Genomic DNA, 19,827 nt, shown 5'->3' with positions numbered 1-19,827 from the left:
TTTAACTCCACTTCATGCCTTATGGATCTACAACAATCTAATATATGATTCCTGCCTTGGAGTACCATCAAACAACTCCTTTCCTCTTGTGATTTACGGTGCCACTATTACTCAATTCTTGTCTTAGGTGACTGAATCCTCAACTAGGTTTAAGATCAAAGAGCAATTCTAGCCAATCTAGATCTAATGTTGAAAGAGCGCTAATATAAGGCTAGGTAACGAATGTTTTGCTTTTTCTACCGTCCATGTTTGACAAGCCTCTAATGATCTAAGGTTTAAGACGATGGTGAAAATATAAGGTCTCTGTGATCTTGCCTCTTTTTGGCATTACAGAGCTAGATTACTTTGCTATAATTGGACCTGACAAAAAGGTATGATTGAACCACCCTCCAAAGTCTATTTATTTTATAAATAAATATTTATCTATTTCGACCACTTATACTAAACATGATATTTATCGTGAGGAAGTACTATAATATATAGAAGAGCAAAAGGGAAATAAACTATTTTGTCCATTGAAAGTTCCCCTCAATTATCATTCACCAAACACCGAATAGTCATCCCGACGAAAAGGGAGATTTCATCACGCTTTAGAGACAGGAACCAAATAACCAATAGCTCTCCTCTGTCAAAGTCGTAAATATAGAATGTAAACACGCACGAACAAAGACAAGGTCATAGTATTGTTACCTACAAGAAACAAAAAAATAAAGATAAAAAGGAGAAAAGAAAATACTAGGGAAGCGTAGCAAGCAACCAGGCAAGAGGGGCTCAAGCCAACAACCGAATAGAGAGAGGCAGAGAGCAGAGGACACATTCACAGGCGCGAGGCCGCATAGACGGAGCAGAGCAGCTAGAGGAGAGAGGCGGCGTCGCGGCGAGGTGGAAGTGGAAGAGAGGAGAGAGAGATAGAGGGGGTGAAGGTGCGTGGGTAAAAAAGAGGAAACAAAAAAGAAAACGAGCGAGGCAGAGAAAACACAAGCAAACAGACGACAACAAAAATAGGAGGTCGGAGGCGACGAGCGAGAGGCGGAGGCGAGGAACAACGTGAATAAAGGTTTATTCGGAGAAACAAGGGAAGCTGGGGAATCGCGTCGGAATTCCGGCGAATCGGCGGGATCCGGCCGGGATCTGCGCGCCGGATGAGGGGTCGGCACCATGAAATGGTCCACATTGCTCAGTAAGGTCGTCTTCGCCGCCGGCCAGCAGCAGGAGCAGCAGCCGCCCCCCCCGCCGCCGCCCCCGCCGCCGGGGTCGCCGTTCCACCGCCAGCAGGCGGTCCAGGACCTCGCCACCCCGAGGCTCAGCTCCGCCTCCACCGGCGGGGACGAGGGCGGCTTCGACGCGGCGGCCGGGAGCTCGCCCTCTGCCGCCGCGTCCCCTGTCAGGTGGGTCCCCCAGCCGAGTCAAACGCCTCTATACTGGTCTCGCGTTGCCTGAATCAAATCCTGTGTCTGGTGATGCATGGCCAGCTCCGATGCGACCCCGTTACTCCCTTTTTCCGGGTTTAGCAATGACAATCGGATTTAGATTCGGAGAGGGTTCGATCGTAGATGCTTGCTTTTCCGTTTCATCTTCCCGTCTTTGGCTGTTTGGTGATTTAGTTGGCAAGATGCGGGACTATGTGTTGTATTAACGTTTTGACTCGTAGGGTTGATATCAGTGAAATGTTTTTTTAGCTCGAGCTTGGTGATAGTGCTGCAGTTATTTTGGTTTTGCTCTTATGTCGATGATGGACGATGACGGTGTTTTCAGAGGAAATGATGCTGGACTAGGATGGTGCCTTGGAGAGAAATGATGCCGGACTAGGACGGTGGTTGGGCGAGTCGGTAGCTGCATAGTCAATTTTATGATCTGTATGCCATGCCTGAAGGAGTGAAGGCCACGGCCCTTGTCCTTTTGTTTGTTGTGCTTTCGTAGAACGACGGGGCTAATGTGTTTTTGCATTTCTCGTAGCAAAGAAAGTGGAACTTTTAGCAATCTTGATTGGGGTCAACTTTATAGTCTGGTTTGCTTGATTTGTCTGGTTTATGTTTGAACTCGGATGTTGTAAGATTATTGTGGCACATGCCATTCTAAGGTGGTGTGAAATTCGGTTGACTGTTACCCACGCTGCTAGGGATACGCTCCTTCATTGATTTTTTTTTGTTAGATTTCCTGTGTTAGATACTTCTAATGATGGTTGTTGCTACTACTGTCATATTCTCTGTGACCCCCCTTCTGCTGCACAGTCACTCGTATTGGCTGGACAGTAGCTGACGAGGGTTGCTATGTCATCAATCTGTGATTAAACATGATTTAGCTGCTTTGGACCCTTATCACAGAGATTGTATATATAAAAGAGAAGATATCTAGTTTACTGGGGAATGGAGACTTGTAAACCATACATGCTTAGCTTTTGGTCTGGAAATTAGGGTTTGCCATTGCTGCAGTGTTTGTTAAATAGCATTACAGCACCATGAAAGAACAGTGACTTATTCATGCACTTGCCATTATACTATCCTTTGCCTAACTAACTATATAATCAGTTGGTAAAGGAACAAATACTATGGTCATGATTGTTCGTTAAGTATGTTACCAGCTATCTTTTCTTGAACACTGTATAGCACTCGGACCTGATAACAAGAGTCTGTACCTCTTATAAGTTTCTATTTACTTTTTTTTTTCTGCCAATCTCTTCAAGCTAACTAATGTACGTGTATAGATTGCATTCTCACATCACATGGTAGTATAAGGTTAAGTTCCTGTATTCTAGCTTTCAACAATTAAATAAAGAATTTATGTCCATTTCAAATATTGATTGGGAATTTGGTTCTGCTATTTTAAGTGAATGATATTTGCTTCTGCAAAAAATCTTCATGTTCTCCATCTTAACCAAGGATGCAAATGGGTCTCCAATGATGCTTTGTGGGTCAGCTAGCTGAGTTCATGTCTCCCTTAAATTAATTATGTGGCATGCGATTCTAGTTCATTTTAGCAAGTTTGGGTTGACCCAAAACATGTGGGACTTACATCCCTAATCTTAACATTATTTCTCTTGTACTCAGGGGGAAAAATGAATTGGAGTCGGATTTTAGGAGATTATGGGAAGAATTTCGCTCTTCCAGCTCTGAAAAGGTACCCTGACACTTGTTTTATTTTTTTTCACCATAAATCAATAGTAAGACCTTGTGAGCTGGTTCTTGCCTTGACATTGTATTCTGTTTTTTCCCTCTGCAGGAGAAAGAAAGGGCCTTAAATTTGGCTGTAGATGTCTTCTGTAGTCTAGTGAAGCAATATTCTAGTGTAGCTCAATTAGTTACAAAGTATGACTCTTTACAATTGCACACACTACTTTCAGTAAATTATGCTGTTACATTGCATTTATTTCAGTGAGTTCATGTCTACTCTCTATTTTAGAAAACTGAATAATGGTCTTCTGTTTCTTCCCTTCATAATTTCTACAGGTTAGTAGAAGGACATGTTTTTTCTTTTGTTATTGGAAGAGCTTTTGTTACTGATGTGGAGAAACTAAGAATCCACAGCAAAGGAAGATCACTGCATGTGGCTAATGTTATTGGCTTCTTTTCAGATATCACAGAGGTTTGTTCTTATATTGTTTATCTAGTGCAATTTCTGGATTCCAGGTCGCCATACACTCTCTTAACTCATTGGTTCCATGATCCAGCTTGGTATATGTCCAGGATCAAATTTGTTGTACGCAGTCAAAGTTCTTGTGACAGAGGTTAGTGAAATTGCTATAATATGACAAAAAGGAGTCTATTTTCATGCAGTATACTGTCTGTTATTGCAACGTTTATTAAAGCATGCAATTAATAGTACAAAGAAGCAAGAGGCATCTGTTTTCTGAATTCTACACAATTGATATCCAAGTGTGTTGGGGGTGTCTGGTGGTTCATCGATAAAAATTTACTTAGCTATGGACTTGCTTGCTGATATTATATTGCGTATCCAATATGAAACACAATTACACAGTTTACCAAATGTTTAAACTAACAAGCATCTCTTGTCATGTTTAATTTCATGGTTACAGACAAATGATAAGCAACCTCTGTTGGACTCTGGTATTTTGTGCTGCCTGATATATATCCTGAATTCTCTATTGAGTGCCAATGAGAACTCCACAAATACCTCGCATGTTCACCAAGAAGGATCCAGAATTGAAAAAAACAAAAATTTGGATCCTATGCAATCACGATGGCTTGAGGTAATCTCAATCTTCTGGTTCTCATAGAAACAGGGCCTTATTTGCAAGATGCACTGTTGTCATACACAAAATCAGAAATTGTTTAACATAAGGTTGCTGCTTTGTCTGTATTATTACATGTATTTTGCTTTTTGTTCATATATGTTATATGGTTACTATATTTCTTCCCTTCATTTTCTCTTGGTCAACTTGGGTTTTGATTTTTATTCTTTTTTCTGTTCTATGGAGATCGAGGGAAGCGTAATACATATAATGAAAGCACTGGCGAGCCATCAATCTGCTGCACCAAGTTTAATTGAAGATGATGCCTTACAAGTTCTTTTCCACATGGTTGCAAATGGTTCACTATCTGTGTTTTCACAGTTCAGGGATGGTATTGTTCCCCTTCACACAATTCAGCTCCATCGCCATGCGATGCAGGTAATTTGAAACTATGTAACATTATGTTTTGGAGGGTCATGTTTCTGCTGCACCAATAGTTGCTAAATATATTGAGTTCATTACTGAACAGGTCCTTGGTCTTCTTCTTGCAAATGACAATGGGACTTCTGCAAAGTACATCAGGAAGCACCAGCTGGTACATTACTATCTGTTCTTTATTGTGGATGAAATGTTGTCCTGTTCTTGGGTCTAGTTAGGATTTCGTCACACTGAAGTACTAAATAGCACATAGCAATGTGTTCTTAGTTATTCAATCTTCACAAAGAATAGCTGTTTTCACTTGGCTAACATTAGAAGTTTAGAACATAAAGTTTTGAAGAGTGGGAAAATCTTCACTGAAGCATCTTGGTATTTCATTTAGGCCTTTTCTTCTGACATAGACATCCTTTTTGGGCCCCCAGCTAAATCCTGGTAACTGTGCTACCATTTACCAAAGTTCTGTTTTCTCTCCCTTTGCTCATCTCTTTTTAGAAGAGTCACTGGTGGCATGCAGGGTTCAACCCCATCCCGCTGGGGTGTTGGGCATATTGTAGCAGTTTCCTTGTATTATTTACTGGAACACCTATTCTTTTGCATATATTTCTATTCAATCTTGTTAACCCTTTCTCCACCATGTCTTTTAGATTAAAGTACTCCTTATGGCTGTGAAAGATTTCAATCCTCAGAGCGGTGATGCTGCTTACACCATGGGCATTGTGGATTTATTACTGGAATGTGTTGAGCTGTCTTACAGGCCTGGTTAGTATTGATGACCTTTGCCGCTCATGTATTTCTTCTGAGTAAGATGCTTTGATTCAATATTTTTCAATGTTTACAAATTATTAAATAACTTCCTTTTGTTTGTGTGGTTCTGGTCGTGTTTCCACCTCTAGCTTATCCTTGCTTGGGATTAAATACTTTGTTGCCATACAAATTGAATGATCACTATTGTCGTGCGCCTAATATCTTAATATCTGGTTTACTTTACAGAGTCTGGGTCCATAAGGCTCAGGGAAGACATACATAATGCTCATGGTTACCAGTTCCTTGTTCAGTTTGCTCTTACGCTTTGTAGCTTACACAAAAATCAGACTCTCCAATCCTCATCCAAGTTAGCATCTGAAGAGGATGCATCCGTTCCTTCTCACAGATTAGAACAAGATATATTCTCATGTGACCTTTCACCTCAGTTGTCTAGGTTGCTTGATGTTCTTGTAAATTTGTCACAAATTGGCCCCTCAGAAAATGGTGGTGGTAAGAGTTCAAAATCTTCTCATGCGAAAGGAACGGGGCACAGCAGAAGCCGAACTCCTTCTGCTGACAAGTTTGACGACATGATGGAAGTTAGTAGCCCCAAGGTAAAAGATCTTGACGCCATTCAGATGCTACAAGATATTTTTCTGAAGGCAGACAACTTGGAAGTGCAGGCCGAAGTTCTCAATAGAATGTTCAAGATTTTCTCGAGCCATCTTGAAAATTACAAGCTATGCCAACAACTACGTACTGTTCCTCTTTTTATCCTAAACATGGGCAGCTTCCCTGCAGCACTACAAGAGGTCATCTTAAAAATATTGGAATATGCTGTCACTGTAGTAAACTGCATTCCAGAGCAAGGAGTTGTTGTCACTTTGTTGCTTATTGCAACAACCAATTTCTACCAGTCTTAAGCATACAGTGCTTTCGTTCTTTGTAAAGCTACTTTCCTTTGATCAGCAGTACAAGAAAGTTCTTAGAGAAGTTGGTGTCCTGGGGGTATTGTTAGATGACTTGAAGCAAAACAAGCTTTTTTTTGGAGATGAGCAGCAAAATAAGGCCTTTGACTCTACAGAGAGGATGTCTAATGCAACTAACTTTCAGAGGACGGCGGACAACAAAGATGCAATTCTTTCGCCAAAGTTAATGGCTTCTAGTTCTGCAAAATTTTTCATGTTTGAAGATGAAGGGACAATTACTGTTGCTTGGGATTGCCTTTTTTATCTGCTGAAAAGAGCTGAGCCTAACCAGCAATCATTTCGATCATCCAATGGTGTCAACATCATTCTTCCTTTCTTGGTATCTGAAAGCCACAGATCTGGTGTATTGCGTCTATTGTCATGCCTAATAATTGAAGATTCTCTTCAGGTTTGTGTTTGTAGCTGACTATTCCATGAAAATAGAAACCATTTTTGTTCTGTAAATACGAACTATTGTCATGCTTGCGAACTTGACTTAATTTTGACATGAGTACTGTTTTCAGGCTCATCCAGAAGAAATAGGGTCATTGATTGAAATCTTGAAGAGTGGGATGGTATCAACCTCATATGGTTCTCAATTTAAGCTTGAAAATGATGCAAAGTGTGATACATTTGGTGCTTTGTGGCGGATTCTTGGGGCAAACAGCTCAGCACAAAGAATATTTGGAGAAGCCACTGGATTTTCCCTGCTGCTGACGACGCTGCATAGTTTCCAGAATGACAGTGAAAATGAAGGGACTGAATCATCTTTGCATACTCATACGAAGATCTTTGGTTTTCTATTGCGAGCAATGACAGCTGCAGTATGCAACAATTCTGTCAATAGGATAAGGCTGCATACAATCCTGTCGTCGAACACTTTCTATGATCTCCTCTCTGAGTCTGGGTTGCTTTGTGTGGATTGTGAAAAACACGTTATTTTGCTTTTGCTTGAGCTTGCACTTGAGATTGTTCTCCCGCCCACTAGTAACCTGCAGGTAGAGAGCATTTGTTCTGAAACCTCGGAGGATGAATCGAGCTTGTTGTCTGCAACATCGTTTGGACTTTCAAGGCTTGACAAGGAGCGTGTGTACAATGCTAGTGCAGTTGTTGTGCTGATCCGTTCTTTGCTGGTATTTACACCTAAAGTTCAACTTGAGTTGCTGAGATTCATTGAGAAGCTAGCAATTGCTGGTCCCTTCAACCAGGAGAATTTAACTTGTGTTGGTATGGTCAAAAGATATTCTTGCTACTCTTTTCTTTTGACTTATTTTGACATGGCACCTTATGTTTTTGTTACTCTTTTATTACATAGGATGTGTTGGCCTTCTACTTGAGACAATCAGCCCATTTTTGGAGGGTTCCTCTCCTATTCTTAATCATGCCTTGAGAGTTGTTGAACTGCTAGGTTCTTACAGGTTCGTCATATCTCATAAAATTCCATGCGTTCCGTTGCAACAATTTTGTTTCATTGTTTCACAGTACATGGTTACTCTTGTCTTGTCCAGGTTGTCTTCGTCTGAGCTAAGGCTTCTTGTGAGATATATTCTTCAGCTGAAAGTGAAGCGTTCAGGTCATCTTTTTGTTAATATGATGGACAAGTTAATTCAAATGGAAGATGTCAGACAAGGACATGTTTCTCTAGCTCCTTTCATTGAAATGGACATGAGCAAAGCCGGTCATGCATCTATTCAGGTTTCATTAGGAGAAAGAACATGGCCACCTGTTTCTGGGTACTCCTTTGTTTGCTGGTTCCAATTTCAGGACTTCTTTAAATGCCAACCGAAGGAAGCAGAAAAAGCGTCAAAAGGGGCATATAGCAAGAAGAGTGGGCATGTTTTGCGCATATTTTCTGTGGGTGCAGTGGACGATGCTAACACTCTGTTTGCTGAACTTTATCTCCATGACAATGGTGTTTTTACTATATCTACAGGCAGTTCAAGTTCATTGTCATTTCCAGGCATTGAAATGGAAGAAGGAAAATGGCATCATCTTGCTGTTGTTCATAGTAAGCCAAATGCACTAGCTGGCCTTTTCCAAGCAAGTGTGGCTAGCCTGTATCTTGATGGAAAGCTGAGGCACACTGGCAAGCTTGGATACTCGCCATCCCCATTTGGTAAATCTTTGCAAGTAACACTTGGTACGCCTACTATCCGTGGGAAAGTTTCTGACTTGTCATGGCGGCTCCGGTGTTGCTATCTTTTTGAAGAGGTCTTGACACCAGGGAGCATTTGTTTTATGTACATTCTTGGACAAGGGTATCGGGGGTTGTTCCAGGACACTGACCTTCTGAGATTTGTCCCAAACTGGGCCTGTGGTGGGGAGGTAATGGCAATTCTGGATTCGTTAGAAGTGGAAGTTCCTGCACCTTCAAGCAGCCAGCGTGTTGACAGTTCAATGAAACAAGGGAGCTCTAGACTTGAGAGCAGTGGAATTGTTTGGGACATGGAACGCTTAAGAAATCTCTCCTTACAATTGTCTGGGAAGAAGCTTATATTTGCATTTGATGGGACTTCATCAGACTGCTTTTCGAGCATCTGGGACTCTTTCGCTGCTGAACCTTGTCGATCCAACTTCTGCTGCTGCATCCCCTATAGGAGGTGTGTAATGTCATCTAGCTATTGAATTTACATTTTCTGTTTTTGAATTGGATATGCCAGAATTCAACTAGTTATGTTAACAGGTATACCAAGATATGGGCGTCTAAGCGGTGATGTTTACATTTGTAATCAATGCACAATTGGTGACACTGTTCAGACAGTCGGTGGGATGCCTGTTGTACTTGCCCTTGTTGAAGCTGCTGAAAGTAGGGATATGCTGCATATGGCGCTGGAGCTGCTTGCACTATCTCTTCAGCAGAGTCATCAAAATGTGAAAAACATGCAGGCCTTGAGGGGTTATCATCTTCTTGCGCTTTTTCTTCATAGGAGAATGTCACTATTTGATATGCAATCTCTTGACATTTTCTTTCGTATTGCTGCCTGTGAGGCTTCCTTTCCTGAGCCACAGAAATCAAAGATAAATCGAACAGCAAGCTATGCATCTGGAATGTCCCCAGAGGCTAGCCTTGATGATCTTACCTTACCCAAGTTTGGCGATGATATGTCTTCTGGGGGATCACATGGGGATCTAGATGACTTTTCAGCTCAAAAGGATTCATTTAGCCACCTGTCTGAGCTGGAGAATGCTGGCCTAGCTGGTGAGACTTCTGAATTTATAGTCTTGTCAAATGCCGATATGGTTGAACACATTCTTTTGGACTGGACTATATGGGTTGCTGCTCCTATATCAGTGCAAATAACTCTTCTTGGGTTTCTTGAGAGGATGGTGTCCATACATTGGTTCAGAAAGTCACAACCTTACAATACTGCGCCGAATTAATCTTGTTCAACATCTTCTTGTTACTTTACAACGTGGTGATGTTGAAATTCCCGTGCTGGAGAAGCTAGTTGTGCTTCTAGGTGTCATCCTGGAGGATGGTTTTCTAACTTCTGAGCTGGAGCTTGTTGTAAGATTCATAATCATGACATTTGATCCTCCAGAGCTTACACCGAACCGCCAGATTGTGCGGGAGGCTATGGGAAAGCATGTTATTGTGAGGAACATGTTATTGGAAATGCTTATTGATCTACAAGTAACCATAAATGCTGAAGAATTGCTGGAGCAATGGCATAAAGTTGTTTCATCCAGATTAGTCACATATTTCCTTGATGAAGCGGTACATCCAACTAGTATGAGATGGATCACGACTCTTTTAGGAGTTTGCCTTACGTCATCAACTACATTTGCATTGAAGTTCCGTACAAATGGAGGTTTTCAAGGATTGAATCATGTGCTTCCAAGCTTTCACGATTCTCCAGAAATATACTATATATTGTTCTGTTTGGTGTTTGGGAAGCCTGTTTATCCTCGAGTGCCAGAGGTCCGCATGCTTGATTTCCATGCTCTCATGCCCAGCGATGGAAACTATGGAGAATTGAAGTTTGTGGATCTATTGGATACTATAATTGCAATGGCAAAAGCTACATTTGATTCCTTGATTATGAAATCTATGCTTGCACATGAGAATAACAATCTTTCACATCTTAATGGCACCTTGGTCGCGGATCTTGTTGAGGCGACATCGGACATGGGAGGTGATCTTCAAGGAGATGCTCTGATGCATAAGACATATGCAGCAAGGTTAATGGGTGGTGAAGCAGCAGCACCTGCTGTTGCTACTTCAATATTGAGGTTCATGGTTGATCTGGCAAAGATGTGCCCACCATTCTCTGCTGTTTGCAGGCGGCATTATTTCCTAGAGAGCTGTGTTGATCTCTATTTCTCTTGTGTGAGGTTTGTACAATGTATCAATGTGCATATATCATGTTACTTGGTGCTTTAAATGTTTATATTAAACCTTGTTTTGGTTATGTAGGTCTGATTGTGCCCTGAGGATGGCAAAAGATCTTACAACTGCTGCAACTGATGAGAGGAATGTACATGATGATGATAATGGAAGTTCAAAGGATGCCTTTTCAAGTTTACCACATGATCAGGAGCAATCTACCAAAACGTTGAGTGTCACAAGTTTTCCTCAGGAGCAGAAAAGTTCCAGTTCAGAAAGTACTGGCATGCCAAACTCTTTTGAAACTGCTGAAGCCAAAGCAGATGATTTTTCGAATCAGGAGCTCAGCACTAAGATTTTAAATGGAGAATCAAACCAAATGTTTAATAATGCTCATGATCAAGGGCAGATCACAGCTTCCAGTGCAAATGGCATTGCTGAATCCCACCATGCAACTGATTCACCCAACTCGGTTGCTATGAATAATGTTGGATCTCCTGTTTTATCCGAGAGGTCAACCCACAGAGCAGCTAGTACCCCTACCGCATCTCCAATGGCCCCATTCACATCTTGGCCTGGCAGTGTAGGATCGTATAGTGATGGTAGACACCTGACAGCTTCTCCATCCATGGCTTCATCTATATCTGGGATAGACCTGGACTCGTCCCCTGATCTGAGGACAAATATTCAGGGATCATCTGCTGTGAATACCCTTTTCCCAATCAATTCCAAGCTTTTGCTTGACATAGATGATTTAGGTTATGGGGGTGGTCCATGCTCTGCAGGAGCTACAGCTGTTCTAGATTTTGTTGCTCAAATCCTTGCTGACACTATCTCAGATCAGCTTAAAGCAGCACTCTTTGTTGAGAACATTTTGGAGTCCGTGCCTTTGTTTGTTGATATTGACTCTGCTCTGGTTTTTCAAGGCTTGTGCCTAAGCAGATTGATGAACTTCCTTGAAAGAAAGCTCTTCCTTGACGATGAAGAAGCTGGGAAGAAACTTGACAAGAGCCGCTGGTCTGTCAATTTGGACCCACTTTGCTGGATGATTGTTGATCGTGTGTACATGGGCTGCTTTCCAACCCCACTCAGGGTACTACAAACACTAGAATTCTTAATGTCCATGTTACAGCTTGCTAATAAAGATGGCCGTGTTGAAGATGCTGTGCCTCCAGGTAAAGGTATCTTGTCCATTGCTCGAGGAAGCAAGCAACTTGATCCTTACATCCTACGCAATATTGAAGAACACAAACCGGATGATAATGTACTGCTTCCTCCCAACATTCCTTAAAAGTATGGGGGAAGATGATCTACTTGCAAATCTTGCATTCCTGACGGAAACTGGGAGGAGTTTAGCTTCTAAACCTTATCAGGAAGATTATTCTATTGATATTTGTACAATTCTCCAGCTACTAATTGCCAACAAGAGATTGGTGCTCTGCCCAAGCAATGTTGATACAGATCTAATATGTTGTTTCTGCATAAATTTAATGGCACTTCTCCATGACAAGAGAGTAACTGCTCAAAACTTGGTGGTTGATTTACTTAAATACTTGGTAGTGCATCGTCGCCAATCTCTTGAGGACCTGCTAGTTTGCAAGCCTAATCAAGGACAGCAACTGGACATCCTGCATGGAGGACTTGATAAATTGCTCACTGGAAGTACATCAATGTTTTTTGAATGGCTACAAAGTTCCCAGCAAACAATAAGTAAAGTGCTGGACCAGTGTGCTCTAATAATGTGGGTTCAATATATTACCGGCTCAGCAAAATTTCCTGGCGTGAGAATAAAAGGAATGGAGGTCAGGCGCAAGAAAGAGATGGGACGGAAATTTCGCGAATCTGCAAAACTAGATGCCAGGCACTGGGAGCAGATAAATGAGCGGAGGTATAATCTTGATTTGGTTCGTGATGTGATGTCTACAGAGCTAAGAGCAATTCGTCAAGACAAATACGGATGGATACTGCACGGAGAAAGTGAGTGGCAAAGCCAGCTCCAAGAACTTGTTCATGAGAGAGGTATTTTTCCCATGCGGCAATCATCCACAGAACCTGAGTGGCAGCTGTGTGCTGTTGAAGGACCATATAGAATGAGGAAGAAACTTGAGCACTCCAAATTTAAGATAGATACTATTCAGAATGTTCTAACCAGCAACCTTGGATCAAATGGTGCTAAGATGATCAATAAAGAGGATGGAGAATTGTTGATGACATCTGGGTCAGATACAATGTCAGGCTTGAATCTTTTGACCTATGACACTGAGCAGAAGGATCTTGATGCTGTTGAGTTTTCGTCATTCAAAGATGAAGATGACATATTCAAAGGAGGAAGCACAATTTCAGCTCCAATTGGATGGACTGATGATAAAAGCAGCATTAATGAACAAAGCCTTCATTCTGCGACGGAATTTGGAGCAAAATCAAGTTCCCATTCTTTTCACATGACTGAGAGTCACCAGGGTAAATCTGAACTTAGTTCACCAAGGAGGGCACCTTCAGTCAAAGGTACTGATGCAAGAACCTCAGAGGATAAATCAGAAAAGGAATTGCTTGACAATGGTGAGTATCTTATCAGGCCTTATCTGGAGCCCTATGAGAAAATAAGGCATAAATACAACTGTGAACGGGTTGCTGGTCTTGATAAGCACGATGGAATATTTCTAATTGGAGAACTTTGCTTATACATTATCGAGAACTTCTACATTGATGATTCCAATTGCATTTGTGAAAAGGGCAGTGAAGATGAGCTCTCTGTCATCGATCAAGCTTTAGGTGTGAACAAGGATATAATGGGAAGCAGTGAATCTCAGTTGAAATCACCTTCCACTTGGGGTGGGACTAGCAAAGGTCTTGCTTGGTGGCAGAGCATGGGCATATAACGGAGGTGCTTGGGGAAAGGAGAAGCTTTGCAGCAGCAGCAACCTGCCTCATCCATGGCATATGTGGAAGCTTGATAGTGTTCATGAGTTGCTGAAACGTGATTACCAGCTCCGCCCTGTTGCAATTGAAATTTTCAGCATGGATGGTTGCAATGAGCTTCTAGTTTTCCACAAAAAGGAGAGAGAGGAAGTTTTCAAAAATCTGATCGCCATGAATCTCCCGCGGAATAGCATGTATGGATTCTTAATCCTTTGCAACTCTAGATGCCTAGTAGTTACCATGTGCATGCGTAGCATTAAGACTTGATATGACTTCTTACTAGAATTAAAATGAATTCAAAACACTTAACTACCTGTCTATATAATTATCGTGTGATGAAAGGTACTCCCTCCATTCCAAATGATACGACGTTTTGCCTTTTCTAGATACATTTCTTTTACTATGTATCTAGACATAGTGTAAATCTAAGTGCATAGCAAAATCTATGTAGCTAGAAAAGGCAAAACGTCTTATAATTTGGAATGGAGGGAGTAATATGTACCAATTCATGACTTTGTGCTTCAGAGGAATTAACATTCGTATTTCATTCTGAGGGAAGTTACTTTTTTTGTCAGCAGATTGCATGTTAAACATGCGACTGTCAATTTTTTATTGTCATAAGTTCTGGTATTTAGGATCTATAGTTTCGAAACCACAAGTATACTGTCCTAATTCCCAGAAGGTTCATGTCTCACACCTTCTTTTTTCTTTGCCCGGTAGTTTTTTTTTACTAGAATTGTCAAGCTTGATATTGCTGGGAAGAGCTGTCTATTTTCACGAGAAACTAAGATATCGATTATGCCATTTTACTAGTGCTGTATTGTTACGTTTGCTATCTATTCTTCCTTTTGCCTCGTTCAGTTAATAGTTTAGGATGTTTTCGTTATCTTGTGCATTCTATGAACTGTACCACAGAAGCTAAAAGGACAAGTTTTATAGGACGGCGATTAGACCTGCTATGTTGTATGGTGCAGAATGTTGGCCTACGAAAAGACGACATGTTCAACAGATAAGTGTCGTGGAAATGCGTATGTTGTGTTGGATTTGCGGTCATACAAGAAGGGATCGAGTTCGGAACGATGATATACGTGATAGGTTAGGGGTAGCACCAATTGAAGAAAAGCTTGTCCAACACCTGTTGAGATGGTTTGAACATGTCCAACGGAGACCTCCAGAGGTACCGGTGCGTAGTGGAATCCTAAGCCTAGGATAGTAACGTGAAGAGAGGCAGAGGAAGACCGAAGTTGACTTGGGTAGAGGCAATAAAAGGAGACTTGAAAGGATGGAATATACCTAAAGACTTAGCCTTAGATAGGAGTGCTTGGAAAACAACTATTCACGTGCCTGAACCTTATTGCTTCTGCTGGGTTTCAACTCTAGCCTACCCCAACTTGTTTGGGACTTAAAGGCTTTGTTGTTGTTGTTGTGCATTCTATGAACTATTGGAACTTGTAGGACCTGGCATTTTCTTGCTATTACTTATCATTAGATTTGGCATAGGAGCTTTGTGCCTTTGTTAACAATTGAAGAAAATACGCCTTTCCACAGGTTGGACACAACCATATCAGCATCCTCTAAACAGGAGAGTGGTGAGGGGAGCCGTCTTTTTAAAGGCATGGCAAAAGTCATTTTCGAAAAGATGGCAAAGTGGAGAAATTACGAACTTCCAATATCTCATGCATCTAAATACACTTGCCGGTCGAGGGTACAGTGATCTCACACAGTACCCAGTATTTCCATGGGTTCTCGGCAGATTATGAGAGCGATGCTTTAGATCTGAGGAATCCACAGACATTTCGCAGGCTTGATAAACCCATGGGATGCCAAACGGAGGAAGGAGAAGAGGAATTCCGCAAGAGGTTGGTTCATTTAGCATCCATTTGTATGCTTTTGTTTCCCTTTCAACTTTCAACTAGAAAAACTAACATCTTTAGTTTTGCTAAACGCTAGGGATCCACATAACTGAGTTGGAATTCTTTGTTTTGTTCCTTTCAGATACGATAGCTGGGATGACCCTGATGTACCAAAGTTCCATTATGGCTCTCATTATTCAAGTGCTGGAATTGTCCTTTTCTATCTCTTAAGGTTGCCTCCTTTTAGCACAGAAAATCAGAAATTGCAGGGTGGGACAATTTGACCATGCAGACCGTTTATTCAACAGTGTGAGGGATACATGGGCAAGCGCTGCGGGCAAAAGTAACACATCAGATGTGAAAGAACTAATTCCTGAGTTCTATTATTTGCCTGAATTTTTGGAGAACCTGTTTTAATCTGGACCTGGGCGAGAAACAATCAGGAGAGAAGGTATACTTTTAAATTGCGTGCAAATCTTTGCACTAGTCTAGAAAGTCTTCAGTTGGGGGCAAACACGTAACTTCTTTAAATGATGCTTTCAGGTTGGTGATGTTGTTTTGCCACCTTGGGCTAAAGGCAGTGCAAGAGAATTCATTAGGAAGCATCGGGAAGCACTGGAATCAGATTACGTATCTGAGAATCTGCATCATTGGATTGATCTTATTTTTGGATATAAGCAGAGAGGAAAGGTATTAATCATTTCTCTATCTCTACATTTGCATTTTATCCCAAGCAGTGTTGCTGTAATGTGTAATCATCATAGGCACAAATATGTTTCGGTTTGAAATAAGGATGGTGTCTTCTTTTTACTCTTGAACATACAGGATTTCTGAGCACAAAGTGAGCTATTAATTTGCCTTTTTATTAAAGTGTCTTCTAGTCTTCTACTGATTCATTATTTTGTGCCATCTGACTAGTTATTAAATAATGCATAGTTTTGCTTTCATCCTAGGGATAGCAGGATTATGAGTTAATGAACCAATCTGCTTCTTATTATGTTCTCCATTTTACTTCACAACTCAGATGTAATCTTGACCAACAATTTCTATATATTATGCTGGGAATATTTTTTTAGCTTTTGTGAGCTCCCTAAGTTCCAAATTATAAAGTCACTTTGACTTTTTTGGTACATAGATTTTGCTATGTATCACATACGTTATATCTAGATACATAGCAAAATTGATGTACCGAAAAAGTCAAGTGACTAATACTTTTGAACGGAGGGAGTACTTCATTTGGTAGTATCTCTCATTTACTAACATGATTTCTGATATTTATGTTCTTTTATTATTTATTATATATGGTAGGCAGCTGAAGATGCCGTCAATGTTTTCTATCACTACACATACGAAGGCAATGTTGACATAGACGCAGTATCAGATCCTACCATGAAGGCTTCAATACTAGCACAAATAAACCATTTTGGTCAGACCCCAAAACAGTTATTCCAGAAACCACATCCACAGAGGCGGACTGACAGGAAAGTCCCTCCTCATCCTCTACGGTACAGCTCCTATCTAACACAGCAGGAGATTCGCAAGACTGCATCTTCGGTGTCCCAGATTGTCTCCTACAATGATAAAATCCTAACTGCTGCAGTTAACTGCTTGCTCAAGCCGCTAACTTACAATGAATACATTTCCTGGGGATTCCCTGACCGAAGCTTGAGAATATTAACATATGATCAGGATAGACTTTTGTCTACACATGAAAACCTTCATGGTGGTAGTCAAATTCAGTGCACTGGAGTGAGCCATGATGGCAACATTCTCACCACTGGTGGTGATGATGGCAGTTGTTGCAGTGTGGAGATTTGTGAAGGATGGCATCCGCCGTCTCCTGAGAATGGAGAAGGCTTTGTGTGCTCACACGGGCAAGATAACTTGCGTCTCTGTCAGCCAACCTTACTCACTAATTGTCTCGGGCTCTGATGACTGTTCTGTTATCTTGTGGGACCTGACAAGACTAGTCTTTGTGAAGCAGCTACCAACATTCCCAGCCTCAGTATCTGCGCTACATGTGAACAACCTCACTGGTGAGATTCTGACTGGTGCTGGTGTTCTTTTTGCTGTTTGGAGCATCAATGGGGACTGCCTTGCTGTGGTGAACACCTCCCAGCTTCCTTCTGACCTCATCTTGTCTGTGACAAGCACGATACACTCAGACTGGCAGGACACAAACTGGTACGTGACAGGTCATCAAAGCGGTGCAGTAAAGGTATGGAAGATGGTGCACTGCTCGTCTGATGAAGCAGTAAATAACAACAGCAAATCGCCTGCGGTATCTTCTGGTGGGCTTAGCCTGAACGGCCAAACACCAGAGTATAGGCTACTTCTGCAGAAGGTGCTCAAGTCACATAAACACCCTGTCACTGCGCTTTGTATACCATCGGACTTGAAGCAGCTTCTAAGTGGGGATGCCAGTGGTCACTTTCTCTCATGGTCATTGAAAGACGACAGTTTCAAGGGTTCATAGCACAGAGGAATATAGGGATTCAGCTGCACATATAGAGAACACTGATTAAATTATACCACTGATTTCTTCCTCGTCCAGAACTGAGCATTGGCGTGCATTGACAAGAGCTCAGATCAGCAAGCTTCTACATGGTATATGAAATGTTCCCTGGATGCCCCATGCCTGGGCCATACAGCAGTCCGGGCAGGAGAAAGAATACAACAGACACATTGAAAGGATGAAGTGGACGAGGCGATCGAGGTGTCGCTGCGCTGACATCATAATCTTATACTGTGAATTATCAGATGGTTGTACCTTCTCTTGTTTTTTTGAGGAGAAAAGGAATCATGTGGGCTGTAGGTGGCATGTGTTTGTAAAGTCTGTACAGGGTAATTTTGGTGGTGCCGGTTGAGGTGGACGATGATGATGCACTGTCTCGATGTTTTGTTTGGGGTTGCGGAAGTAAGGAAAGAGGTGTTAGGTTCATTTCTCTCCTCCCCCCCCCCCCCCCCCCCCCCCTAGAAGTGTTGTTCATTCTTTGACTGGGTGTAATTTGAGCACCCTTGTGTTCAGTAAGTCAATTTGCACATACATGCAAGAGTTTTGCTGAACAAAGCGACGAGCCCCCTTCCATAGTTCCATGGTTCGATTGGAAGTCTTATTTGAAGTCAAGTGTCTGGAACTTGGGGAAGGTTTAATGTGTGTACATCCAGCCACCATTTCGCACATTCGTGACGCAACACTAATTAAGTGTAGCCGCGCTCCTTTTTTTCATCACAGATTAACAAGCGGGTAAGATACATTCCCAATCGTTTCGCTTTTGAGGACCGACACCTCGGATCTGACTGGCTGCGCCGGCAGTCGTATCCTCTCGATACGGCCCCGTTCGCTGGTCTGAATTTTGGCTGAAACTGGCTGAAAAATACTGTTTCGGCTGAATTGTTGTGAGAGAAAAACACTGTTCCGGCTGAAAAAATAAGCCGAACAAGCCAAATTTAAGACAAGCGAACAAGCTGTTGTCTCTAGGATTCTCCATTGGCTGGTAACTGGTAGATTTATCTAGAATTTGCCTATGATCCCGTGATAATTTTGTAGCCATCTACTCTCTTCATTTTAGATTTTAAGTTGCCGTTATTTTTTTTGGTAAATTGATTTTGTTACTTATCTAGACATAATTTAGAACTTGGAACGGATGGGGTACAAGACTTGCGAGGCACAAAATCGCAGATGTCTCAACTCTGTTCTTGGCACAAAGTCGCAGATGTCTCAATTCTGTTCTTCGCTCTTCGCACCAAAACAGGTGGAGATGGAGGCCCCAATCGCACTGCCACAGTGTTTTTCAGCTGGACAGGTGGCAAAGGCTAGATAGGCACGAGGTGCAATGGCCAGCTGTTGAAAGCATCGCTTCAACCGACAACCGGGTCCGGCTTCACGTTTTGGTGAGAGCCTGAGAGGGCATGATCAGTCAAAGTATGAAAGGCCTCCAGCTATCCACACGCGTACGAGTAGTACTTCTCTCAGCATCTGCTTATTAAAACTTGCACAGCTGGTTATGCGTAGCCTAGTTTGGTGTATACATGATAATACGCGAGTCCTACCTCTTCTTACACGTCGGCGGTGGATGACGCAAAGAAACTAGGAGATTTCTAACGAACATAGGATAGCTATAGAAAAAACATACGGTTTGTTTGACAAGTATGCTATGTTTCTATGGTGAAAGATAATTTTTTTACTTTTCTAGCTCTCGACTATCCCAGACAACGCATACAGTGCTCTTGAACATCTTTCTAATGGAAGTACGACCAACACGCCTCCCTAGAACTGGGGGGTTCTTCTCAATGCGATTTCATGGCGTTTTTTTTTGCTTGCGTAAAAAGTTAGACCTGATTTCTTCACGAAGAAACCCATCATCATGCAGTAGTACTAAGGACAGC

General features: G+C 41.8%; 1 protein-coding gene across 1 annotated transcript; it reads left to right on the top strand.

Moving 5' to 3' along the window:
• The first annotated feature begins 695 nt into the window (after positions 1-695).
• On the top strand, positions 696-18,354 carry LOC136518713 (protein SPIRRIG-like). The gene is given in 29 exon segments (XM_066512403.1): positions 696-1,388; positions 3,048-3,117; positions 3,220-3,305; positions 3,447-3,582; positions 3,668-3,724; positions 4,034-4,207; positions 4,436-4,627; positions 4,719-4,784; positions 5,272-5,386; positions 5,618-6,240; positions 6,242-6,748; positions 6,864-7,566; positions 7,655-7,757; positions 7,848-8,862; positions 8,864-8,939; positions 9,023-9,687; positions 9,689-10,674; positions 10,757-11,894; positions 11,896-13,506; positions 13,508-13,779; positions 15,134-15,206; positions 15,208-15,333; positions 15,335-15,444; positions 15,581-15,710; positions 15,712-15,849; positions 15,851-15,889; positions 15,982-16,128; positions 16,747-17,232; positions 17,234-18,354. Coding segments are annotated over 29 exon segments (10,755 nt in total). The 5' UTR covers positions 696-1,158; the 3' UTR covers positions 17,915-18,354.
• Positions 18,355-19,827: the final 1,473 nt, after the last annotated feature.

Source organism: Miscanthus floridulus, chromosome 2 (assembly GCF_019320115.1).
Source record: "Miscanthus floridulus cultivar M001 chromosome 2, ASM1932011v1, whole genome shotgun sequence".
Taxonomy (NCBI): Eukaryota; Viridiplantae; Streptophyta; class Magnoliopsida; order Poales; family Poaceae; genus Miscanthus; species Miscanthus floridulus.
Note: the sequence above shows the minus strand (reverse complement) of the source record. Positions and strands in the feature narration are given on the sequence as shown.